The sequence below is a fragment of the Diabrotica virgifera genome, chromosome 6, assembly GCF_917563875.1.
Source record: "Diabrotica virgifera virgifera chromosome 6, PGI_DIABVI_V3a".
NCBI classification, from domain to species: Eukaryota; Metazoa; Arthropoda; class Insecta; order Coleoptera; family Chrysomelidae; genus Diabrotica; species Diabrotica virgifera.
The window spans coordinates 215,001,968-215,029,541 of record NC_065448.1 but is presented as its reverse complement, the minus strand read 5'-3'; the positions used below and the strand labels follow the sequence as shown (position 1 = coordinate 215,029,541).

Sequence of the window (27,574 nt, the reverse complement as noted above, 5' to 3'; positions counted from 1 at the left end):
AGAGCCATCGAAAGAAGCCTTTCTTATTTTGAAGGGTTAGACTTAGGAAATCAAAATAAATATAAATTAATTATTTTAAAATTGCAAATTTCAGTGATTCCATTGGTGTTTATACTCCATACTATGTATGTTTGAGGAAATTAACAATTTTTGAACACAAATATTATTAAGACTTTAAGTGATGATATGTAACATTAATCAGATTAACAAAAATGACTATGGATGGATGACCGAGCTAAAGTAACAACAGAGAAAGGTAGCACAAAATCAATTGCAATAGAAACAGGAGTGCGACAAAGCGATTCCCTGTCAACCACATTATTCAACATAGCAGTAGAAGGAACAGTCAAGGCCAGCAAAATTAAAGGAACTATAACCCACTCCTCAACACAAATAGTTGCATGTGCAGATGATATATAGTTCTTACGGGAAGAGACAAGGAAATATTAAAGGAAGCAGTAACAATCCTTTCAAAGGAAGCACGGAAAAGAGGTTTAGAAATTAACGAAGGAAAAACAAAATATCTACTCTGCTCTAGAAGAGAAGATAACAGGATGAGAGAAATCAAAATAGAAAAGTACAATTTTGAAAGAGTCCAATAATTTAAATATTTGGGAGTAATAGTGAATGGTCAAAATAAGAGAAGTGAAGAAGTAACGGAGCGAATACTAGCAGGCAACAAAACATACTGAAGATATCATAATATGCTAATGAAGGACAAAACCTTATCCAGAAATACAAAATTGAAAATATACAGAGTTGGAGAAGGAAAATCCTCAGACGGATTATGAGCCCGATAAGAATGGACAACGGAGAAATGAGAGGAAGAATGAACCATGAACTAAGAGACATAATGAAGGGAGAAGATATAGTTAGATTTATTAAGGCACAGATAATGAGACGGCTAGGACACACAGAAAGAAGGAAAAACGACCTACTGATTAAGAATATCACCAGATGGAAACCAGAAACTGAAAGACCAAGGGAAAGACCAAGGGAAAGACCCAGAGAGAGATAGGAGGACCAGGTCATGAGAGATATCAAAATCCTGGAAGTGGAACTATGCACATATGGAAATGAGTGGAAGAAAATTGTCACGAAAGACAATTCATACAACAAACTTTGACAACACACAAGTGGAATGCGGAGTGATTGACCGCAATAAGCGAATCAGAGAGCTCTAAGTAAGAGCGGCAAACATTCCATCCGGAATGAAAAGCCCTGATGATGATGATGTAACATTCAATGATAAACAATGAATATTTTTATCATTCGTAAAGAATCACAGTCGGAAAAATAAAAGAATACCCATGCACGATCATCACATCAATCACTTATTTTGTATTTGCTGTCTTTTTCTATAATAAACGTTCGTTATTTATAGAAAAAGACAGCAAATACAAAATAAGTGATTTATGTGATCGTTCATGGATATTCTTTCATTTTGCGACTGTAGTTTAACCCGTTAACGATTAAGATTATAACTATTTTTTCATCACCGGAAATCGCTTTGATAATACTTACTTAATAATAAATCTTATCATTTAATTTAGGGCCTTACCTCTAATACATACACACACCCAAACTTATTCGCGGTGTGCAAGTACTTGGAAGGGAAACGAGAAACGACCGTGCGCGAGTCGCGGAGAAATATTGCAACTATCTTAAATAATTCATATTGTCAATTGAAATTGTCAAATTGACGTATATTTCATACCTTCTGTCATTGAAGCAGAAAAATTATATATTGCTCCACAATATTGATATGATATGCAATTATTATATAAAGGTAAATTTAATTTATTGTATTTTGCTTGCAGTACTGCATTTTAATAACTAATTTTATTTACTACATACAATTGTTTACGTTTGCATAACATAACCTGCATCTTATTTTTTCTTCTTATTATTTTTTTGGACTATGGCCTTGACAATTATCCAGCAACCAGGACTAATATAATTGGCCAATATAATTGAAAGTGCGAATAAAAGTACAGAGCGTAGAAATAGAGGTCGCTTTGCCGAACTTGCACGGTCCCAATATGGAATCATCTGATATTTCTTACTATTCCGTGCGAATTTAAAAAAACGAAGACACGAAGTCAAACAATATTTATTTTAAAGCAATTTAATAACAAATACATAACAATTAAATAAAACAGTAAAGTATTTGACAAACAAATTGAAACTACTGTTTTAAAGTCAATAGCATACAAAATTTCAATGTAAAACGAATGATGTTTAACTTGTTTTTATTTATTTTTTTTTTTGTATTTTGTGGTAGTCACTGTTATCACCTCTAGTCCTTATGCAAGCTTCAGTTAGCGTGAGCACGCTCCTAATCAAATTATCAACATTTTGTTGTGGTAGGTTGCTCCATCCTTTAAAAGCAGCTTGTACTAGCCGTGCGGTGTTTTGTGAATTATCCCGGCGAGCTCTAATTTTTCTTTTAAGCATATCCCACAAATACTCTATAGGATTAAGATCGGATGAGCAAGCAGGCCACTCCAAACAAGGGATACCTTCTGCTTCAATGATGTCTGTAGTCACTCTAATGGTATGTAGAGGTCCATTATCATGCAATAAAATAAAATTTTCTCCTGTTTCACCTCTCCAGAGCCTGACTACAGGTTATCAACATACCTGTGAGCAGTTAAAGGTGATTGGATGAAACTTAAATGAGTTCTTTTACGGATCACAATTCCCCTCCAGAACATTACACTTCCCCTTGTATATTTGTGAACAGATCTGAAAGTTTTCGTTCTTGCTTGTCTTCCTTGACCTCTAAGTACACGATTTTGTGGGTCATCTGATTTTCCATCTGATTACATTAAATCCTGACTGTTTTTGAAAATAGCACATTTTGTTAATTCCCAATGTTCCAGTTTTGGTGGTAAAGACACCAATTTAGGCGATCAATCTTGTGCTGCCTTGATAACTCGGGAACCCATAACTGTCTCCTGCTTTATACTTCTTGGTACGAATTCTTCTTCTTATCGTTTCAACTGAAACGGTTACTTCTGTAGCTTCCAAAAGCTGCCTTTGGAGCTGCAGGTGAGAAATGGTTGGGTGTCTTCCAGCTGATTGGACAACTAAACGATCGTGGAGAGCCGTTATTACCTTCGGCTACTTTCCCTTGCTTTATTTTTGAGCTTTCCTAGTTCCTGTTACTTAGGATATGTTTTGGACAGAACGCCCTGTATTACGCCTAGCTCTGCAGCTTGTTCATCTGAGAACATTACTTTCTCCACAAGACCAATAATCTTTCCTCGTTGTAAGTTCTATAACACCACATGAGGCATACTTTCGTTTTTGGAAGCAAAAGTTAGTTTATTTATTTTCGTTCAACTTGCAACTCAAGCCAATAATCTATGCCGTACCGGGCTGTACTATCCGATTGTCGTATATATTTGTTTATTTTCAATAAAAACCTTTAATCTTCGTAACAATAAGAAGTTTTTTCAAAAGAAATAAATATTACTTTGAAATACATGGTGATTCCATATAAGTTTGGGTGTGTGTATTTTAATTTAATAGTGACTATGTAGATGAATTAAGAGCATAGGCGCAAAATTTCGTTCCAATGAGTTTTCATTTCTTTCGAATCCTGAGAAAACTAATAAGTATTTTTGAATAATTTAAACGCAGAATGAAATACATTATTACTTTGGGCCGAAAGTCCCTGACAATTTCTATAATATTTATTTTAATAAGTTACAGGGATGAAAAAAAGAGAGAAAATTTAGTGCGATTTTTAATTTCAAATATCTCATTCAAAAGAAACTTTTTGTTTATTCTAAGGGACTTTCGGCTCTCACAATAGTGTTATCTTTCATTCTGTGTTTAAATTTTTCAAAAATATTTAGTAGTTCTCAGGATTAAAAAAAAATTCATTTAAAAAGCATTATTCCGAAATTTTGCGCCTACGCTCTTAAAACAAAGAATTATATCAATATATATTACGAACCTGGGCAATATAAGGCATAAGATTGTTAGGAATTCCAGATGGATCTTCTCCAATAAGTCCAGATTCGTGAGCACCAACAGGATTGAAATATCTTAACAAAATTACTTTCCATTCCTAAAATGCAATACATATTTTAATATTATATATTTATATAATCGTAATACATTACTTTATTCACCAAAATCAATTGTAATGGAAGTGGACATTGTATTTATTTTTCAATTTACATAATCTATATGTGCACCATTGCGGCCCAAACAAGCTCCATAACGATTTTGGTTATGAAAGTTTTTCTATTTCTTGTGTTTCTATTCCTCATCCGACCTCAAAAGTGCACTGCTGAACATAGGCTTCTTCCTCGCGTTTCCAACCCCGTCTATCTTGAGTCGATCTTATCCAGTTTTTATTTAGCCTTCTTAAATCGTTAGTCCATGGTGTAGGTGGCAAAACAGACGTTTCTCTTGTCTTGCCTTGGTCCCCATTCCAATAACCTCTTAGTCCATTGCCCATGTTTTTTTCTAGCCATGTATCCTGCCCATCTCCATTTTAGTCTGGTTATCCTTTCAATGACGTCAGTCACCTTGGTTCTTCTCGTGATCTCTTCATTTTTTATTTCGTCTCACAGAGTTATTCCCATTATGGATCGTTTCATTCTTCTCTGTTGACTATCAGTTTGATAGCTGATGCTTTTGTTAAGGTAAGTGTTTCTGCTCCGTATGTCAACACTGGGAGGACGCATTGCTCAAATACTTTTCTCTTCAGGCCTGTAGGCAGCTCACTTTTAAATTTCCATATGTTGCCTACCCAAGACCGATGCTTGGATGGAATAACCTACATTTTCTATAGTTACAACGAGTTCCTGTACCATTTCTCTTGCCATTTCTAAATCCTCAGCTACTATGACCAAGTATATCATCGGCGAAACGTAAGTTGTTTAGATATTCTCCATCTATTATTATTCCCTTTGTCAGCCAATCCTTCCCTTTTTAGAATCATGTTCCAGCACCGTAGTAAAAAGTTTAGGTGACATTGGGTCTCCTTGTCTACCCCCGTTCTATTTTTATGCGACTACTATTAGTATGTAAATTGACAGTGGTTGTTGCATGGGTATATATTATACAATAATCTTGTATACATACAATCTAGGCTGCATTCTTTAAGCGCCTGTAGTATTTTGCTTAGCTCAACCGTGTCAAAGGCTTTGTGAAAATCGATAAACATAAGAACTAGATCTTTGTTATATTAGGGTTTTTACACTTTATGTAATAGAATCATAGTAGCGTTGTTCCAGTCTGTTATAATATTGACGTTGTGAAGGTAGATATTGAAAAGTAGTTTAATTTTTCAAGTAATATATCTCCTCCAATTTTTAGTGCTTCTGACACTATTGCATTTTCGCCTGGGGTTCGATTATTTTTTATTATTTTCAGGGCCTCTTTGATTTCTGATTTTGTTATATCGGGCATTAAATCTGATCCTGGGTTTAATGCCCAGTTTTTACTGTAACACTTTGTGTAGAACTATTCGACTATTTTGTTAATATTTCATCTATGTTTCTAGTTTCTTCTCCAGCTCCTGTTTCTTAGTTTGTTAATTTCTATTTTTCCCTTTTGCACGACCTTTCTCAAAACTATCATGTCCTTATTTTGCTATATTGCTTGTTTAGTTTTTGAAGTTATACTTCTTTAGGCGCGATTGGGAGTGAATTTTTATTTTACTGGGCGCATGCGCACACCGACAGTGTGGTATTAGTCGTTATACGGGCTCTGATTGGGTGTTGAAATGATCTGTCAATAATTGTTCAATATGGAGGTTATCGGTAAACAAAAATGTTGTATATTATATTAGTTTTTATTGTTGTGAGGACAGAAATAAAATCAAATTTATAATTGTAGTGACTTTTGAAATAGTTTTGAAAAGCCAGTTGTAAAAAAGTTCAGTTGTATTGCAATAAAAAATTATCTTCATACCTATTTGAAAATGTAAAAAAATAATGTACTTTTACCTATTAGTAGGCAATGCTTTAATTTACATAATCTGATTACGAACAAACTTTCTAAAAATCTTCATGTAATATATCGTTTTCTTACTCTATATTTTGTTGTATTTTAATTCGACAAAAATCAAACTAATAATTTGATTAAATTCTCATATAAATAAACAAAATGTCAAAAAGTTTATGGTGTAAACGTTCAGTTTGTGTATATTCCCACATGACGTATACGTGAAGGTGGCTCAGTGGGAATTCGCTTTGGCTTTCGATCGGCGGGATAGACGGGAAGCGGGTTCGAGCCCCAATGCAAGTTATTATTTTTTTAGTTGTTTTATACATTTTATGATTGTAAGTATATTATTATATAATATTTTTCAGAAAATACGTATTTAATTAAAATTTTTGGCAACAATTATTGTTCAGAAATCATTTGTGGCATTTTTCAATGTGTTTGTGTGTGTTTTATTCTTTTATTTTTTTAATTTTTGGTATTGTTTTAATAAAAATGTTTGGAAAGTAGTAGAGAAACTGTTTAAAGTATACTGATTTCGTTGAAATCATATAATAGAAGTATAACTTCTTACGTGCGTACAAAGTACACACATTCTTTTTTTCTACTTCGCGATTTCTTATGTCTTTTCCTATTGCTTTTCTGATCGTCTTATTTATTTTATTTAGTGCTTCTTTGCTTATATTGTTATCTCCTGTATATCTCTGTCGATTTAGTTTTATAAGGGTTTTCGTAGGTTCTTAGTTTTTCATTCCTTTTGTTCGTTGGGCAATATTTAGTTTGAGCATGTTACCTTGTGTGTCTAGGACGACTCCAGATTGGACTGTCTTATTATTAAAGACTTGGATCCCGCGTACCAAAAAAAAGTTGATTAATAGCAAGCTGAAAATTTGTTAAGAGCTTACAGCTTGTTTACATGGGGCGGTTTGCCAACGTTTGACGCCGCGGTTTACCTGAAAAACCCAACCGCCGCGTTTCAAGTTACATAGAAACACATGCAACCGCTCAACATCGTACATATGGAACCGATCCGTCGTCAAATCGCGGCGGTTGTAAGTTTACTAGGGGATGAATGAGACCGCCAGTCAATCGCTCTCATGTGTACGATGCAAATCGAACCGCGGCGGTTGGGTTTTTTAGGTAAACCGCGGCGTCAAACGTTGGCAAACCGCCCTATATGAACAAGGCCTTAACGGTGTCTAGTCGGACAAACTTTGTACGGGAACACTGAAACATGGTTTTAATTGTGGAACAGTTTAAAAATTTGGAACGTCAGATTACGAAAACGTCCCATGTATTTTGTCGGACAGAACTTCCAATTGATCTGTTACCCTTTCATTAAACTCTCATGCAAAAATCAGACTGCTATTACAAACCAACATGATTCCTGTGATTTGAAATGTTCTTAGTGTTCCACTCATTAAAATGCCCAGTTGGTGATAAACACCAGTCTGATTTTTGCATGAGAGTTTAATGAAATGTTAACAAATCAATTTGAAGTTCTGTCCGACAAAATACATGGAACGTTTTCGTAGTCTGACGTTCCAAATTGTTAACCTGTTTCACAATTAAAACTTCCCCTGTTTCAGTGTTCCCATACATCAGAGTTTATCCGACTAGACACCGTTAAGCTACATATTAACAAATTTTCAGCTTGCTATTAATAAACTTTTTTTTGGTGCGCGGGATCCAGGTCTATTATGTTTATTGACTTTGTATTGAGATTTACGTTTTATAAGCAAAATTTATTGTTTCAATTTCGTCCAAGATACAAGATACTACATAAATAATAGCAAAGATTTATAATGAAATATCAAACAAAAGCCTTGTTTATATACTGTACGTGTTTACCAATGGTATAATTTTTAAATAATTTTATGTATAAGTGATAGCAAATTGTATATTTTTTAAATAATTTTATGAAAATACTGGAATAGTTTTTAATGTTTGCAATAAAATATTTATAGTATTATTATTGTGTAGTTTATAGCCATGGTATGTTTATAGCTGTGTATACTATTGCATAACATTACTGTTTTTATTTACGTATACAAATATTTGCTTGAGCTGATAAAATGTTTGTGTTAAATATTAAAAAAAAAGTGCTACAAAAGTGGAGCATAGCTTAGTTGCAAGTAGAAGTATTATTTGTTTTCAAAACATCGAAAAATAATACGTTTAACAAAGGGTTAAATATGTTTTAAAGAGTAAATGAACCTTGATGAACTATCGGAGTACCATTTAGTTCATTTATAAAATCGATATAAAATTACGCATTTAGTATTGTGTAAAAGCTTTGTACATAGCAGAAGGATCAGAATCAAATGAAGTATTTTTAAAATAATGATTCAACATAATATAACGTATGATTACCGAAACCAGAAATTCTAACATTGGGTTTTAAATGATAGAAATCTTTTTATCATCTAAAACTCTACCAAGAGCTCACGTGTTTTAAAGAAGGTTTTATAGACACCTATTATATACAGGGTGTAACAAAAAGGCAGGTCATAAATTAAATCACATATTCTGTTACCAAAATAGTTCGATTGAACCTAACTTACCTTAGTACAAATGTGCACATAAAAAAAGTTACAGCCCTTTGAAGTTACAAAATGAAAATCGATTTTTTCCAATATATCTAAAGCTATTATAGATTTTTTATTGAAAATTGACATGTGGCATTTTATGGCAGGAACATCTTTAAAAAAATAACAGTGACATTTGTGCACCCCATAAATATTTTTTGGGGGGTTTGTTCCCTTAAACCCTCCCCCCCCCAAATATTTGTGTACATTCCAATTAAATTATTATTGTGGCACTATTAGTTAAACACGATATTTTTAAAACTTTTTGTCTCTTAGTACTTTTTTGATTTTTGTAAAATCCACCACATCTTTTTAAATGGTTAAGTAAGTTATAGAGACCTGGTAATAATATGAAAATAATATTCTTTTTTTTTAACCAAATTAATGCCACTGGCATAACCAAAAGGCCAGTCATGTTTTCTTATAGTTTTATCAACCATTGCTTACTTACATTTGTATACGTGGTACATTGAGTTCCAATAATTTGTATACAATAAAATAATAGTCTGTTAGTAAATGCCTAAGAATTTTGTTTACGTATTTTTATTAATTTTTTTTATATGTATTTTTTTCTTTTTTTTATTTCTTTGTTTTTTTATTGTTTTGTTTGTTTGTTTTTATATTATTATTATAATTATTTTATTTTTTAGTACATATTTTTTTGTTGTTGTTTGCTTCCTTTTTTATTTATTTTTTAATTATTTTTTCGTTTTAGGCTTACAATGAAATTTTTTAGTCTGTCGCAATACTGCTTACAAAGTAATATTAGTAGATTTTACATATAGAATACATAATGTTATAAATACTATTATCCTCTAATGTCAATAGATTTGAAACATTTATTGGAAATTTTATGTTGTAAGATATTAAATGTTGATAAAGCTTGTCAATTTCTAATTTTTTTAAAGTACATTCTAAAATAATATGTTGTAAATCGGCAATTTCATCACATAGACATTTATTATTATCTAACACACCCATTTCACATTTATTAACTGGAAATAAGGCATGGTTACAGCTTATAGCGCATTCGACTTATAATCCGAATAATTGAATTGAACGATTACATATATTTTCAAACCATGGTTTGTCCCTTATTTTTGGTTGTATATTTTTAAAAAAACTGTCCCTTCTCTCCTAATTCATATTTTAGCTGCCAATTTTCCTTTAGTTCCTTTCGAAAAATTGGAATAAAGTCAGACTCTGGTATTTTTGATTCGAGTATTCTTCCATTTTTCGCACCATTTTTTGCTAAAGAATCCACTTCTTCATTTTCATCTATACCTGGGTGGTCTTTGATCCATGAAATATAAATTTGTTTTCCCCTACTTAATACATTGTGATGCAATTCCAAAATATCAAGTAGTATTCTCCTTTTCATGAACATTTTTCAGTGCGTCACAAATTATAGAAAAAAAGGTAAGTCCGTGATAATACACATTTATGACATTTATTCTAACGTGACATTTTAGTTAAATCTGACAGTTGTCAAATTTTATTTTCAATTTGGAATAAAACCAAATCAATTGTGTCTATTGCATTTATAGAATGGTATTTTCTTTCATTTGTATAGTCTTATAAATTGTACAGATTATATTGATAATAGTATTATTTTATTTAATAAATAATTTTTTTTTTTTGATTATGGCGCCATCTATCGACAACTAGAATAATCACCAAACTAGAATAATTACCAAAGTATTCACAGACGTGCCTTTTTTTCTGTCACATACAATTTAATGCGTTAGAGAGAAATCGAAAAACTGTGACGCACTGAAAGATGATCATGAGAAAAAGAATATATAATTTAAATTGGGATTTAAAAAAAGGTTTTTAAGTTTTTCTAAGGAACTTTTAGAGTCTGTGAATATAACAAATTTATCATCTTTTTTTTTTCTCTGATTCTGGCTTTGGTTTAGAACTAGAACCTTTAGCCACGTAATTGTATAACTTATCACTAAGTCAGGGGAGTAATGTGTAGTGTGTGTGTTGAGTAAGTGTCTTGTTACTTTGCAAAGTCGACGTCATTGTCTTTGCAAAGAGACGCTAATTGTTTCCGAACGTCTGCGGTCCCAATTTATCATCTTCTTGTTCTAAACACATACTAATTGCTAGTTTTATGGCAATAAGCTCTGCACTGAAAATTGCCAACATTTCTGGTAGTTTGTATGTTAACTTGAATATGAATATGAAAATAACATTCTATAATCTTACTTAACCATTTAAAAATATGTGGTGGATTTTACAAAAATGTTCAAAATATCTCGATAAAAACTGGCTTACCGGAAAAGTACTGAGAGGAAAAAAGTTTTAAAAACATTGTGTTTAACTAATGGTACTACAATAATAATTTTATTGAAATGTACACAAATATTTGGGGGGTTTAAGGAAACAAAACCCCCATAAAATATTCATGGGGTGCACAAATTTCACTGTTATTATTTTCTTAAATGTTCCTGTCATAAGAATTCCACATGTCCATTTTCAATAAAAAATCTTTAATAGTTTACGATATATTGGAAAAAATCGATTTTTATTTTGTAACTTCAAAGGGCTGTAACTTTTTTATGTGCACATTTTTGTACTAATGTAAGTTAGGTTCAATCGAACTATTTAAAAAAAATGTAAAATTTGTAATTCATGGTATACAGCCTGCTACAGGAATTCAAGTTCCTTGTGGATTTCGAACTATTTTTGGTCCCCGAATATGTGATTTAATTTATGGCCTGCCTTTTTATTATACCCTGTATATAACAGTTGAATAAATGAGAAATTCATGCGTTTAGTGAAATTATTAAGAAGACCTATCAGAATGAATATTGGCAATATCATTTTAAAGTCGTCTACTTTAAAATGTATAATACGTGTCTGAATTGCCGATATAAATGAGTCAGATTAAATAAATTATTAGAAGAATTTTTTACTAAGCAACAACATTTTTGTTTATTTTAATATTATTTTGTATTTTGACAACGACACCCGACTTAAGCGTCGAAACGTTAATAAAATCATTTTTTGGTAAAATTGTGGCTTATTTCCCATTTGAAAATACTTGATTAGAATAAATATAATATTGCTACATAAAAATTTATTGAATTGAGATAAATCCTTGGTTGCATTAGAGGTATTTACAAACACTTGCATTGACGACCTTAATCGGCAATTTGTTTCTTTTTCTGATCAGATTAAATCATTCTCGTATTTCAATGACCTTTACCAAATTACTTTATCTGCTTCTAAAAATACTACCAATGTTATTTGTTCTATATGTTTTTAGTAATAGGAAGGTTATTGTATTTGGATTTAATTTAAACTTTTATAAAGTTATTGTTCTGAAGCTACTTTCTTGCGACACCTCATGCAATTTACTATTTTAATTGGAATAGGTCACAATTTTAGCCTGTTTCAAGTTTATTTGACGTTTCGATTTCCACTTCGGAAATCGTTATCAAAATACAAAACATTAATAAATTAAACAATTTTTGTTTTTGTTAGGTAAAACAAATTCTTCTAATAATTTAATTTTTTCTGACTCATTTATATTGACAATTTAGACGTATATTTTAATAATTTTAAAGTAGATGACTTTAAATATATCTATAAGTTGCTTTTAATGAGTTGAATTCCTGGGACGACTTTATTGGAAGATAGTTCATTCGATTACATGAAATCAACTTTAACTTAAGAATATCCCTCAGAAACGTATTATGTATATAAAAAGTATTATCAAATACTTACCGGATCTGATGTGCATACATCCTTCAATACCTCTTCAACGAAATATTTTGATTTTCCGTAAGGGTTGGTACACCCTTGTCCAGTTGGATGGCTTTCAGTAATAGGCAAGAATTGTGGGTCACCATAAACAGTAGCTGACGATGAAAAAACGACCTTTTTGACACCATTAGCAGCCATAACCTGCAATAATACAGGCGGTAAAAAAAGTTACAATATTTAAATTGGTTATCAAGGCACGTATCCACTATAGGTCTGAATCCCGCATAAGAAAAAAAAGTTGATTAATAGCAAGCTAAAAATTTGTTAATAGCTTAACGGTGTCTAGTCGGACAAACTTTGATATATGGGAACACTGGAACAGGGGAAGTTTTAATGGTGGAACAAGTTAAAAATTTGGAACATCAGATGTATTTTGTCGGACAGAACTTCCAATTGATTTGTTGCCCTTTCATTAAACTCTCATGCAAAAATCAGACTGGTGTGTATCAAAAACTGGGCATTTTAATGAGTGGAACACGAAGAACATGTCAAATGACAGAAATAATGTTGGTTAGCAATAGCAGTCTGATTTTTGCATGAGAGTTTAATAAAAGGGTAACAAATCAATTGGAAGTTCTGTCGGACAAAATACATCTGACGTTTTCGTAGCCTGACGTTCCAAATTTTTAATCTGTTCCACAATTAAACTTCCCCTGTTCCAGTGTTCCAATATATCAAAGTTTGTACGACTAGACACCGTTAAGCTATTAACAAATTTTCAGCTTGCTATAAATTAACATTTTTTGGGTACGAGGGACCTACTACTGTTGCGCACCGCGCTCCTTGCAACTGCTCCAATCGATACGGTATGCGCTCCTCTATATATAAACCGGCACCGATTGGAGCACTGAGGCGGAGTGCGCACAGTTGCACGGAGCGTGAACGTAGTGGATACGTGCCTTCATATATGACACGCAGTGAGAAACCAAAAATAAACAATATTAATATTGAAACATTCACATTAAGCATCAAATAGCGAATGAAAATACATCGGATATGTGATGCCACTAATAGACTGGGAGATATTATACAGAAGTTCAGCCACGATTTTCTAAGTCCTGCCTTTTGCAATACTGGAAGGGTAGACTATGTGCTTACAATCTGTGGAAACATCCACAAATTTCCTGTGACATTTTCCTGTAAAAATTAGATTTTCCCAAAAAATAAAAATAGGGTTTTGCGATGAATTTCTAAGTCCTGCCATATCCGTAGATAGACAGGATACTATCGATTTTATGAAGAAAATTTTTTGGGCAGGAGGGTTGCAAACGGGGTAACGGAGTATATATGTATACAAACATGTAAGGAAAATAATGAAATTTTCATGATTTTCTAGGTCCTGTCAACTAAATAAACTAAACATATTTATTTCAAAATGATCAAAAAAAATATTGGCATGACGTCTCCTAATGTTCAAGTATATATGTTCTCCCTTATAGAATCGATTATTGATGGGAAGATATTATTTAACTATCCAAAATATTATTTAATTATTTTCAGAATTATTTTCTTTCAATGTTTATTCAAATAGAACTTAAACCCATCTCAGAATTTTTAAATGCTTGATGACGTCACATTTAAAACGTGGCAACATTGGTTTCCCCACTTTGACAGCCAATGCTTAGTCGAGGGGTACGAAGGATTCAGCTGTGAACGTGAGCCTTGGATTGCCATTGTTTCTCGAGTGTTCGGTCTGAATCGTAGTGTGCGGGGTCATTAGACTCAATTATTCACCTCTAATTCTCAGTTCCAAATTGATTAAATATTACAATAAAAGTATAGTGAAGTTATCCAGCAGCAGTGGATTTGAAGAATTTTAGAGCATACTATATCCAATGAGTTCTACCCCGGTAAATACACATTTTATTAAGTATTTTATTCAGCCATTTTGGAAGTCCTTGACATTTGCTAACTAAGTTTCACATAGTCTATTTTCATGGTTTTTATGTTTTATTTTCATGGATCAAACTCATCTAGAGATAATTCAATATTCGTTGTTAATTTGTGCTTCCAGTTGGAAAATAGAGCTAATTTAAACTCCATTTTTTATATTCCTTTCAAGTCTACAGAACTCCTATCTTTTGAACGATGAACAAATAAGTATCCATCGCTTAGTCTTACTATATTTCATCCTTGTATAATATATCTATATACCGGTGTATATATTATAATAAAATATTCTTTCACAGTAATTATATTTTGTATTTCAATTGGAAATTACTTGTGTTATTTGACCAAGGTCATCTGATAGCAACCTGATAAAAGGTCAAGCTGTCTAGTCATTCAAGTTTTTGGACTTAATGACCTATTTCTTCTTATTCCCATAGGAATAAAAACACGTCCTCGTATCTCTTGCTTCTTTTTTTTGACATTGGTAGATTGGTAGTAACACCACACTGTGTTTTTTTTAGCACCTACCATGAAATCTTAAAGCCACCCTACAACAACACCAAGGCCAGACCACACAGAGAGAAACAATCAATAGGCGACCAGCCTGGATTATTTCCACATTTTCTTTTTTTGAGTACCTCCAGCTGCTTTCCAACAGTTTTGAGTACCTTCAGCTGCTTTCTACTAGTCTTCCTCTCCTGTACCTCCAGCAGGACAGCTGCTAGCGAGAGTTAGCACCCTTGGGTGCTCATTACATCAACTTCAAGATTAGGAAAGAGTGGTTTGTTTGGGAACATTTACTGTGCTCTTATTAAAGACAGACTGGTTTTGTGATATTTAGTACATTTTTTTTTATAGTTCAATTGCACACACATTTTTCCTGCTTTATATTTTTTATAGGTTTTTTTTTCTTTACAACATAATATTTAATTGATAGCGTTCCCCAACACTCTGCAATCTATAAAGGTATAAATTTCTGAGCTCAGATATTTTCCCTGATAATAGTAGTCGGTACTCTTATCTTGATTATTTTTAGGCTGTGTTCCACTTTTGTATAATTATTTAAACTCATTCCATTATTTTAGTATATGTTTAATTAAATTTTTAAAAATTAACTTCACATATTAGTCAAAATTGTAATTATTAACTTTATTTAACTTGAACTTATTAACTTTACTTAACTTTAACTTATTAACTTTATTTAACTTTAACTTTAATTTATTAAATTCATATGAACTTCTGGATTCTAATCCCTCAGATTAGTTTTTGGTTTCACTTGTTATTATTACTATTATAAACCACGAGTTAGGAAAAGGATCTGTGTATCCACTCGTAGGTTTATTTATTCAATAAGGCTTGTGCCTGTCCCACTCACAGTGAGGTATTTATATGTTATATATAGTATCAGGTAGTATTTAATTAAGGTGTACGTATTATAAACGTACAATTATTATTTGGTGAGGGTTCTACTAACCTAGTTGTAAGTTGTACTTCCTGTATTAGAGGTACCCGTAGTCAGTTTTTCTAACCTTATAAAGAGTATTCTTAGATCATAGTTGTATGATGATTTTGTAATTGACTTTCACTAGTATCACTTTTTCCTGTCATGTTAGAGTTACACACTAGTTACTTGTCCTAACTCAGAGATTGTTAAAAAGATCTAGTAGTTACATTCAATAAATATACATTTATTGTGATTTTTTTTTCTTATTACTCCTTTATTTTTAGTAGTATATTTTATAATTTAATAATCTTTAATAACTTTTCACATACTTGTACTACAAATTTAACATACTCTATAGCAGCGTAGAATACCTGGAAGAGCGTTAACCTAGTTATCCTTCTTCTGGCGCCCAAAAATTCATTCTATTTTCAGTATATTATTATATTTACTCTATCTATTTTCTGAACATTATCTTCATATCTTCTTTTCGAGCCATCATTGTCACTTCCTTTAATCTATTGTCTGGCCAAAAATAGCCGTGCAAATTGGCCGAATCCTTCCTTGAGTGTCAAGTGGCCCTTCTCATACATATTTAGCTAGCCATTCAAGTTATATCTATCTATTAATGATTTCTCATCTCTAGTCCTGTATCAATTCGATATTCTTTGTCTTGGCATCCTTCCATACAAATACTACTACAAAGTTGTATTTTAGTTACTCCAGCTTCTTCAACGGAGAAGCCACACATTTTTGTCCTTTGGCTACATTAAGTAGATCTTCTTCTTTTTACTACTTCTGTTGGAGTTTACCACTCCCTTTTCATTCACTCCAACAGAAAATCATCAGCTAGTTGTTACATCGGCTTTCCAACGTGGTGGCTTTATTTTTGGTCTGAGACAGTATTCATTTAGGTCAATTCTTCTCTTTTATCTGAAATCTCTTTGTTATTTCCGTTTGGTATCCTATACACATATTGTTACTTATTTATTTTATTTTTAATTTCTGATACATATCAGGTATTCTTAAACGCTGTTTTGATTTTTGTTTATATTTTGGGACCTCATTATAGTATATGTTTGTGCAGCTTACATTCTGGGTTAGATTTTGAATTTTTATTGGGAACTTATATTTAATATTGCTATTAATAATATAATTCATATAACAATTTTATTTCTTCAGTCAATAGTGGTATAGTTGGAGGTACAACTAAGTGTTGATTATTATTATTATTATTATAGATATATATTTTTTCTAGAGTGGTGGTAAGTTACATATAAATAAAAAAATTTACTTCCAGTATTTAGGTAGTAGGTTTACTTGAGTATACAATATTTATTGGATTATTTATCCATTTATTTGATCTTATATATTTATTTGATCTTATTTATTAGATTATATACTGCATTATATATATATTTTTTTTTGCTGGCTATTTTGATTTTGTTGGTGTGTTGCTGATATTTTCTCGGTTTATATTATATATATTTTGCGTGCAAACTTTCATATTTTCATATTTTTCATATTTCTGTTCTTTGGACTATTTGTCAATAACTTTGCTCTCATCATGTGTGCTTTTAAAGCTGAACATCTTCTGGTGGATGAATTGGATTATGAATTAAAGATTCGGGACATAATGCCAGAGGAGTCGACAACTGTCGATAAAAAACGCAATCTTTTGAGAGGTGCTTTGAAACAAGAAGCTGGCAATAGAAGTTTTCTCCAAATTTCAGCTGTATCCCTTCCTTTTGAGGAACAACAAAAAGGAATCACTGAAACATTGGACAGCTTGTCTAAAAAAATCGAAAAGTTTAGGGGAACTGTAAAGGATACAGAGTATGCGCGATTAACATCTCGTCTAGGCCATATTTCTGCCCGTGTACACTTGCTACACTGTCCTTCTGAAGAACAGGAACCGTTCAAGAGGTCTGTTTCTCTTAAAATATTAACACTAGAGGGTGAACTTGATTCTAGAGTTAACCCCATTGCTACCTCTACTCCTAATGCTTCAGTCAATATACCTAGCTTTACGTACTCCAAACCTGTTCAAGTACACAAATGGGGTATTTCATTTTCAGGTGAAAAACAGCACACTGATGTGATGTCATTTTTAGAAAGGGTTGAATGTCTTCGAATATCTAGAGGTGTTTCTGAAGAGGATTTGTTTGCTGCTTCTGCTGAGTTGTTCACCGGGACCGCTTTTACATGGTTTATGAATAACAGGGGTAATTTTTCTTGTTGGTCTGATCTGATTAAAAAGTTGAAGTCGGATTTTCTTCCGTATTCATTCCAGGATGATTTATTAGATCAAATTAAGAATCATAAGCAGAAACCTGGGGAATCTGTTACTATGTTTATTAATACTATATTAGGTATGTGTAGTCGTTTAGACACTCCTTTGTCAGATTTAGCTAAAATTAAAATCATCCTTAAATGTCTATTGCCCTTTTATCATCAACAATTAGCTCTTATGGACATTCAGAACATTGATGACCTTACTATAAAATGCAAACGTTTGGAGGAAACGTTATCCTGGTCTTCTCAACCTCCATCCACATCTCGATCCTCTTCTAACTCTTCTTCTCAGCCAACTTCCTTTAGGCAACGTTCTTGGCTAAATAAGGGTCATGAACATAATGTTTCGGTTGTTAGTTCTCTTGTCTGCTGGAATTGTGATCAGCCTGGTCACCCATTTTACAATTGTGGGATTCCTCAAAATCGTATTTTCTGCCATGGTTGTGGCCGAGAGAACACCCTTAAAAGAAACTGTTCTAAGTGTTCGGGAAACGACACGTCGGAGGTCCGTCCCCTGAACGTTTCTCCGTCCAACATCCAATCAGGGAATCAAACCCCATCGTCAAACGAAACTGCTGGACCAAGCACATCCAGCAACCCAAACCCATCTTCACGAAAAGGGAAAGGGGTGTCGTTCAAGAAAGCAGCACACACCACAAAACAAAATTAAACCAGAAATTTATTTCTATAGATAATACGTTAGATTCGCTTGATTCAAATGATCACAGATGGTCATTTACAAACGCTTCTTTGATTGGTAGTGTTCAACGTAACAATAATAATTGTGATAGTAATGTGGTTCCATTATCTATATTAGATTCTAGTTTTGTTAATGATGATGATACGTCTGGGTTAGTTCCATATAACGGTTGTAGACAACCAAATACTTTAGATCTAGATATTAATTCGTTATTAGTTAGGAAACAAAATGATAATAGGCCATATCTTCCTATTCAAATTTTAGGACAATCGTGTTTAGCTTTGTTAGATAGTGGCTCTAATATTTCATTGATAGGGGCACATTCGTTAAATTTATTGAAAAATTCTAGTATTCCCATTATGCCCATTTCATCTTTGCAAGTATCTACTGCAGATGGTACAGTTCAGTCCATTACGGGCAAACTCCAAATTAAAATCACAGTGGCAGATTTATGTAGGGAAATTACATTTTATGTTATTCCTTCCGTGCAGAATTCTATAATTTTAGGTATGGACTTTTTCAATGCTTTCAATAGTACCTTAAGTTGTTCTGATTTTTCTTTTTCCATATCTGAATTTAATTTATCTACCCTTAGTGCTATTCACGATTTTGCTAGTTTATCAAGCTCTGAACAAAGGCAATTAGAGAGTATGATCTCTAAATTTACTACTCTTTCTTCAAAAGACAAACTAGGTCGTACGTCGTTAATCTCTCACACTATCGAAGTGGGAAATCCCACTCCTTTCAGATTATATCAGTACCCCATACCTCAAGCCTGGCAGGCAGATTTAGAAAAGGAAGTAGATTCGATGCTTGCTTTAAATATCATAGAACCTTCAACATCGTCCTACTGTTCTCCGCTCTGGTTAACGAAGAAGAAGGATGGATCCTTCAGGATCTGCTTTGACGGTCGAAAACTAAACAGTATCACAACTAACAGGGATGCTTATCCTATCCCCAGAATAGATGTGATTTTGAGCAAACTTCAGAATGCCAAATACATCTCTTCTATTGATTTGTCTAAGGCCTTCCTACAGATCCCACTGAGTGAAGAGAGCAAGAAGTATACTGCTTTTGCTGTCAGTGGTAAAGGATTATTCCAGTTTGTCACCATGCCTTTCGGTCTTGTTTCTGCTCCTCAGACAATGTGTCGTCTGATGGATTTAGTCATTGGTCCACCGTTAGAGCCCTATGTTTTCTATTATTTAGACGATATTTTGGTTGTCACTCCTGATTTTTCCCTTCATATGGAAATTTTAGATAAGTTATTTTTACGTCTTAAGGAAGCTAATCTAACGGTCAATCTGGATAAATGTCAGTTTTGTCGCCCTAGTCTTAAGTTCTTGGGTTATGTTGTGGATAACCAGGGGCTGAGGACTGATCCTGAGAAAATAGTTGCTATCAAAAATTTTCCTATACCAAAGACCACCACCCAAGTCCGTAGGATATTGGGAATGTGTGGCTATTATCGGCGATTTGTACCGTCCTACTCTACTTTGTTGTCACCTCTTACTGATCTTTTGAAGAACAGGAAAAAGGGACAGACCATTACTTGGACTCCTGAGGCTGACGAAGCTTTTAGGCGCGTTAAAGATGCTTTAACGAGCGCTCCGGTTATGATGTCACCTAATTTTGATGAGCATTTTTATCTAATGACAGATTGCTCTAATACAGCTTCTGGAGGCGTATTATTTCAGTTGAAAGATGGCTCCGAACACCCCATAGCGTACACTAGTAAGAAGTTGAACAAGGCCCAGAAAAACTATTCAACTACGGAGAAAGAACTCTTAGCTATCATCCATGGGTTAGAAGCTTTTCGTTATTATCTGGAAGGTCGTAATTTCACTATAATTACTGATCATAGTTCCTTAGTATGGCTTCATAGTATGAAAAACCCTTCACAGAGGCTTTCTCGATGGATATGCAAACTGGCTGCCTATTCATATAAGATTGTCCATAGAAAGGCAAACGGGGTAGTGGTCGCAGATGCTCTTTCACGTGTCCATGATATTAATGTCCTAGATCTGTCCTCTTTAAGTCCTGATATGTGGTATCAGAATATGATTGATAGGGTCACTCAAGACCCACAAAAATATCCTGATTTTAAGGTAGAGAATAATATTCTGTACAAACACATCTTAAGTCCGATAGAGTCCTTATCCAATATGTCGGAGTGGAAAATAGTTGTACCTACGCCAAATAGGGAAAATATTCTGCATATGTTTCATGATGAAGTTACGGCAGGTCATTTTGGTTTTTATAAGACTTATCACCGTATTGCCGAATTATATTATTGGCCTGGTATGCGGAAGTCTATAAAAAGGTACATTTCTAAATGCATGGTTTGTGCTACTTGTAAACCAAGTAACCTACCACAGGCTGGACTTATGGGTTCCTTCAGGAACATAAATTTTCCTTGGCAGATGATCTCAATGGATCTCATTGGACCTTATCCTCGGAGTTACAAGGGTAATACCTATTGCCTGGTAGTTGTGGATTATTTCACTAAATTTCCTTTAGTTTGTCCCCTTCGCCAGGCCACAACTCCAGCAATTTTAAAATATTTGGAGGAACAAGTCTTTTTGGTGTATGGTGTTCCTCAAATTGTGTCATGTGACAACGGTCCTCAGTTTGTATCGAAGGCCTTTAAAGATCTTCTAGCTAAATATAAGGTTCAAAAGACCTTTTATAATGCTGCCTACCATCCACAAGCAAATCATACTGAGAGAGTAAATCGCAGTATTGTCACAGCTCTAAGGTCCTATACTTACCCTGATCACAGAGCTTGGGATCAATATATTCATTCCATAGCTCAAGCCATAAGGACTTCTGTCCATGAAGTTACCCAGTGCTCTCCAGCATATTTGAATTTTGGTAGGAATGTGGCTTTATCAGGTGATTATTTTGGTGTAATTTCAGACAATTCCGAAAATCTTCCTCAAATATCTGAGAAACTTCATCGCTTAGATGATCTCCAGACGTTACCTCATATTTTCGCAGACATTAGGAAGAAGTTAAAAACTTCTTACCTAAGGAACCAGCAGCACTATAATTTGAGGAAACGAGATCTGCGATTCTTTGTTGGTGATCGAGTCTTAAAGCGCAATTTTGTCAAATCCAATAAGGGTGATGCCATTTCTGCAAAGTTTTGCCAGAAATATGTCCCATGTACTGTCTCAAGGGTAATATCTCCTTTGATTTATGAATTAAAGGACAATTCGACTAATAAGCGAATTGGTCAATTTCATGTAAAGGATTTACTGCCTGACAACACCATGGACGATGTGGATTCTTCAACTTCATCGGAAGAAGATTAGCTTAACAGGGTTGTTTAAGCTAATATCTTCCTGTGTTTGCCTTTAATTAGTTTTATTATGGTATAGTATTTTAGTTTAAATTGTTAATCACCAGATAATGCCTGACCATAGCAATTTTTATCCTTCGGCATGGCTTGATGATTTCTCACGTATTAGTTATTAGGTACCGAATTCTTGTGTAATACCGCTTGTATGAGTTTATTATTATTTTTTTGTATTATAGATTGCATTTGAGTCATTATCGACAAATATTCTCAAATACTAATCCAGCCAGTAGTATTACCAAGTTAATAACCTCCACTTGTACTCTTAGTTTTGTACTCAACCTCTCAGAATAAAAGGGCTGTTGATTATTATATATTAAGATATTTGGATGTGTGGGCTCATACAAGTATTCTTGCTTAATATAGATGGAGCTATGTTACACTACCATATCTTAGATTATGTGTTATATCTTGGATATTTGATTACATACCTATTATTTTTTTTTATTGTTTTTATATCATGTCATTGGATTTGCCATATTGGAAAGAAGTTGTGGTTGTTAATTTGTTATTGGGTTACTTTATTGATATTTGTCACAGGTACCTTAAATACTTTATATTAATTCGGATTCTTACTTCCTCCACAGGATGATTCTGGAATGAATTTGGAATTTTGATTTATAAATGAATTCTTGAGTCCTTCATATTTCTTCTTATGAACTAGTCTGTTAATGCTCAAAGTTGGTGAATACGTGGGTTCGAAGTTCAGCAACTGATCACTGCTATCCGATTTCGTAATCCATGTCTTTCTTGTCAGAGTAGGCAGATGTTTATCCATGATAATATTTCTGGTTGGGAAATGGTGTACAACACTTCCTAACCATTCTTGTGCAATTGTTCCAAATATTCCAGGCACATTTTCACACGATAATAGGGAAGTCTAGTTTGCTTATTTTATGTCTCTTAGTTCATAGTATATAGATGCTTGACTTTCCATAGACGTAGAGTCGTAAGGTTAGTGATTAACCCACTGGGACAAATTATTGATTTTCTTTTTAGTAGATTCCCTCTTCTTTCCTTAGGCATTAATTGTTGCTTAGATTCAGGAATATCTCCTGGATAATCCTATGTATGTTCACATGAATATACAGTCTTATGAAAGATTGGGAGCTCGTTCCCGTCATATTTTGTATTTACCATGGAGTCATAGAACTTATAAGTTCATCCTTTATTTTTACTATTTAGTTTCGATAGGCTCATATTACCGGATGAGGGTAGATCTAGAGCTAATTTAGTTAGTTATTTAGTATTAGTGAGAATTGGTCCATAAATCTTCCTGATCGTTCTTCTTTGGATATGCTCCTATAAATCTGGTGTCCATTGCTAGTCCGATTTTGGATTAAGTGTCCGATTCTTCACTTATTTTGTTTATTTGGTTGTATAGGTTCGTATTACCGGATGTGGGTGTACGTAGACCTAATTTATTTATATGATTTAGTATGGATGTGAATTGGTCCATAAATCTTCCTGGTCGTTCTTCATTGGATATGCTTTTGTGAATCTGTTGTCCATTGATAGTCTGACTTTGGATTGAGTGTCTGATTCCACATTTATTTTGGTTAATGTGTTTGCATTCCTTTGGTATGTTCACTATTTATATTAGTTGGTATTGGTGAAAATTATTCTATAAATATTCCTAGTTGTTCTTCTCTGGATATGCTATTACGAATCTGGTGTCCATTGCTAGTCCAATTTAGGATTGAGTGTTTGATTCTTCACTTATTATAGTTATTGATTTCATTGGTGACTTTAGTATATGTACTTGCGTTATGGTATGAATTGGCTCTCACCTTTGCCTGGTTGTTCGTCCTTGGATATACTCCTTATAAATCTGATGTCCATGGATAGTTCAACTTTGGATTTACTGCCAATTCGACACTTATTTGTCATTATAAATTATGTCTCATCTTTAGCACTTTTACTAGGACTTCGGGTCATATTTTGCAATTTCCGTTATTTGCTGCAGTGACCATCCTACTTTCCCTTGATTATTAGTGGTGATTATTTGTAATCTTGCGAATCAACGGGGAATGATACACTAAGCACTACTACTCTAGTTTAATATTTTGAAAAAAAAAAAAAAAAAAAAAAATTTTTTTAAATAAAATTTTTTTTCTGGTGGTTGAAAGGGAATGTGACGTTCCGCCCCTTATAGAATCGATTATTGATGGGAAGATATTATTTAACTATCCAAAATATTATTTAATTATTTTCAGAATTATTTTCTTTCAATGTTTATTCAAATAGAACTTAAACCCATCTCAGAATTTTTAAATGCTTGATGACGTCACATTTAAAACGTGGCAACATTGGTTTCCCCACTTTGACAGCCAATGCTTAGTCGAGGGGTACGAAGGATTCAGCTGTGAACGTGAGCCTTGGATTGCCATTGTTTCTCGAGTGTTCGGTCTGAATCGTAGTGTGCGGGGTCATTAGACTCAATTATTCACCTCTAATTCTCAGTTCCAAATTGATTAAATATTACAATAAAAGTATAGTGAAGTTATCCAGCAGCAGTGGATTTGAAGAATTTTAGAGCATACTATATCCAATGAGTTCTACCCCGGTAAATACACATTTTATTAAGTATTTTATTCAGCCATTTTGGAAGTCCTTGACATTTGCTAACTAAGTTTCACATAGTCTATTTTCATGGTTTTTATGTTTTATTTTCATGGATCAAACTCATCTAGAGATAATTCAATATTCGTTGTTAATTTGTGCTTCCAGTTGGAAAATAGAGCTAATTTAAACTCCATTTTTTATATTCCTTTCAAGTCTACAGAACTCCTATCTTTTGAACGATGAACAAATAAGTATCCATCGCTTAGTCTTACTATATTTCATCCTTGTATAATATATCTATATACCGGTGTATATATTATAATAAAATATTCTTTCACAGTAATTATATTTTGTATTTCAATTGGAAATTACTTGTGTTATTTGACCAAGGTCATCTGATAGCAACCTGATAAAAGGTCAAGCTGTCTAGTCATTCAAGTTTTTGGACTTAATGACCTATTTCTTCTTATTCCCATAGGAATAAAAACACCTCCTCGTATCTCTTGCTTCTTTTTTTTGACATTGGTAGATTGGTAGTAACACCACACTGTGTTTTTTTTAGCACCTACCATGAAATCTTAAAGCCACCCTACAACAACACCAAGGCCAGACCACACAGAGAGAAACAATCAATAGGCGACCAGCCTGGATTATTTCCACATTTTCTTTTTTTGAGTACCTCCAGCTGCTTTCCAACAGTTTTGAGTACCTTCAGCTGCTTTCTACTAGTCTTCCTCTCCTGTACCTCCAGCAGGACAGCTGCTAGCGAGAGTTAGCACCCTTGGGTGCTCATTACATCAACTTCAAGATTAGGAAAGAGTGGTTTGTTTGGGAACATTTACTGTGCTCTTATTAAAGACAGACTGGTTTTGTGATATTTAGTACATTTTTTTTTATAGTTCAATTGCACACACATTTTTCCTGCTTTATATTTTTTATAGGTTTTTTTTTCTTTACAACATAATATTTAATTGATAGCGTTCCCCAACACTCTGCAATCTATAAAGGTATAAATTTCTGAGCTCAGATATTTTCCCTGATAATAGTAGTCGGTACTCTTATCTTGATTATTTTTAGGCTGTGTTCCACTTTTGTATAATTATTTAAACTCATTCCATTATTTTAGTATATGTTTAATTAAATTTTTAAAAATTAACTTCACATATTAGTCAAAATTGTAATTATTAACTTTATTTAACTTGAACTTATTAACTTTACTTAACTTTAACTTATTAACTTTATTTAACTTTAACTTTAATTTATTAAATTCATATGAACTTCTGGATTCTAATCCCTCAGATTAGTTTTTGGTTTCACTTGTTATTATTACTATTATAAACCACGAGTTAGGAAAAGGATCTGTGTATCCACTCGTAGGTTTATTTATTCAATAAGGCTTGTGCCTGTCCCACTCACAGTGAGGTATTTATATGTTATATATAGTATCAGGTAGTATTTAATTAAGGTGTACGTATTATAAACGTACAATTATTATTTGGTGAGGGTTCTACTAACCTAGTTGTAAGTTGTACTTCCTGTATTAGAGGTACCCGTAGTCAGTTTTTCTAACCTTATAAAGAGTATTCTTAGATCATAGTTGTATGATGATTTTGTAATTGACTTTCACTAGTATCACTTTTTCCTGTCATGTTAGAGTTACACACTAGTTACTTGTCCTAACTCAGAGATTGTTAAAAAGATCTAGTAGTTACATTCAATAAATATACATTTATTGTGATTTTTTTTTCTTATTACTCCTTTATTTTTAGTAGTATATTTTATAATTTAATAATCTTTAATAACTTTTCACATACTTGTACTACAAATTTAACATACTCTATAGCAGCGTAGAATACCTGGAAGAGCGTTAACCTAGTTATCCTTCTTCTGGCGCCCAAAAATTCATTCTATTTTCAGTATATTATTATATTTACTCTATCTATTTTCTGAACATTATCTTCATATCTTCTTTTCGAGCCATCATTGTCACTTCCTTTAATCTATTGTCTGGCCAAAAATAGCCGTGCAAATTGGCCGAATCCTTCCTTGAGTGTCAAGTGGCCCTTCTCATACATATTTAGCTAGCCATTCAAGTTATATCTATCTATTAATGATTTCTCATCTCTAGTCCTGTATCAATTCGATATTCTTTGTCTTGGCATCCTTCCATACAAATACTACTACAAAGTTGTATTTTAGTTACTCCAGCTTCTTCAACGGAGAAGCCACACATTTTTGTCCTTTGGCTACATTAAGTAGATCTTCTTCTTTTTACTACTTCTGTTGGAGTTTACCACTCCCTTTTCATTCACTCCAACAGAAAATCATCAGCTAGTTGTTACACTTGTCCCTTGGAAAATTCTGCGGAAAATTTTCACCCTGATTCCGTGATTTTCTTAGTCCTGCCTTTAAAAAGTTATAATACTCAAATACAATCAATACCTTTTCGGTACTCGGCAGGAAGGTTAAACGGTTCTTGTAAGACGGCAGGAGTCCTAGATTTGTAAGAAAATTCGTGAAAAAGTCAACGATTTTCTGAGTCATGCTTAATATAAGTCTGTTTACAAAGAGGCAGGATGGTTTTATGGTTATTTTGAATATAGGGTGGGGCATTAGTGTGACAAAGTCCAATTACTCGTTTGTCGTAAGATATACGAAAAAAGTTATTTAGGTAAAACGTGGGCCACAGATAGGACTAATATTTAACAGTATTTTCTAATATACAGGGCTACCCGTTTTCACAGGGTGACACAAATTTATGTTTTTTTAAATGGAATACCCTGTATATTTTTACATTTTTGGATTCTACTCGATGTTCTCTTTAATAAAATATAGTGTTTTGAAATATTATACGAGGTAGTTTAAAATATAATTACGTTTTTTTGTTAATTTTGTAGGAACATTCACACCCTATACATATTGTTAGTGATTTGATATCCAAACTTCTATTAATTTATGTTTAAACGATTTTTAATATAGTCTACTAT

General features: G+C 33.0%; 1 protein-coding gene across 4 annotated transcripts in view; it reads right to left on the bottom strand.

Annotated features, from left to right (window-relative positions):
- The window catches only part of LOC114336133 (UDP-glucose 4-epimerase), a 72,793-nt gene that overhangs the window by 10,496 nt on the left and 34,723 nt on the right, over positions 1-27,574 (bottom strand). For all 4 annotated transcript variants that reach the window (XR_007698989.1, XM_028286460.2, XM_028286463.2 and 1 more), the window contains exons 4-5: positions 12,297-12,476; positions 3,968-4,081 (exon numbers count right to left, since the gene is read on the bottom strand). Coding sequence is in view for 3 of the 4 variants with exons in the window: in XM_028286460.2 (XP_028142261.1) it covers positions 3,968-4,081; positions 12,297-12,476 (294 nt within the window). In the remaining variant the exon portion in view is untranslated. The remainder of the gene's footprint in view (positions 1-3,967; positions 4,082-12,296; positions 12,477-27,574) is intronic.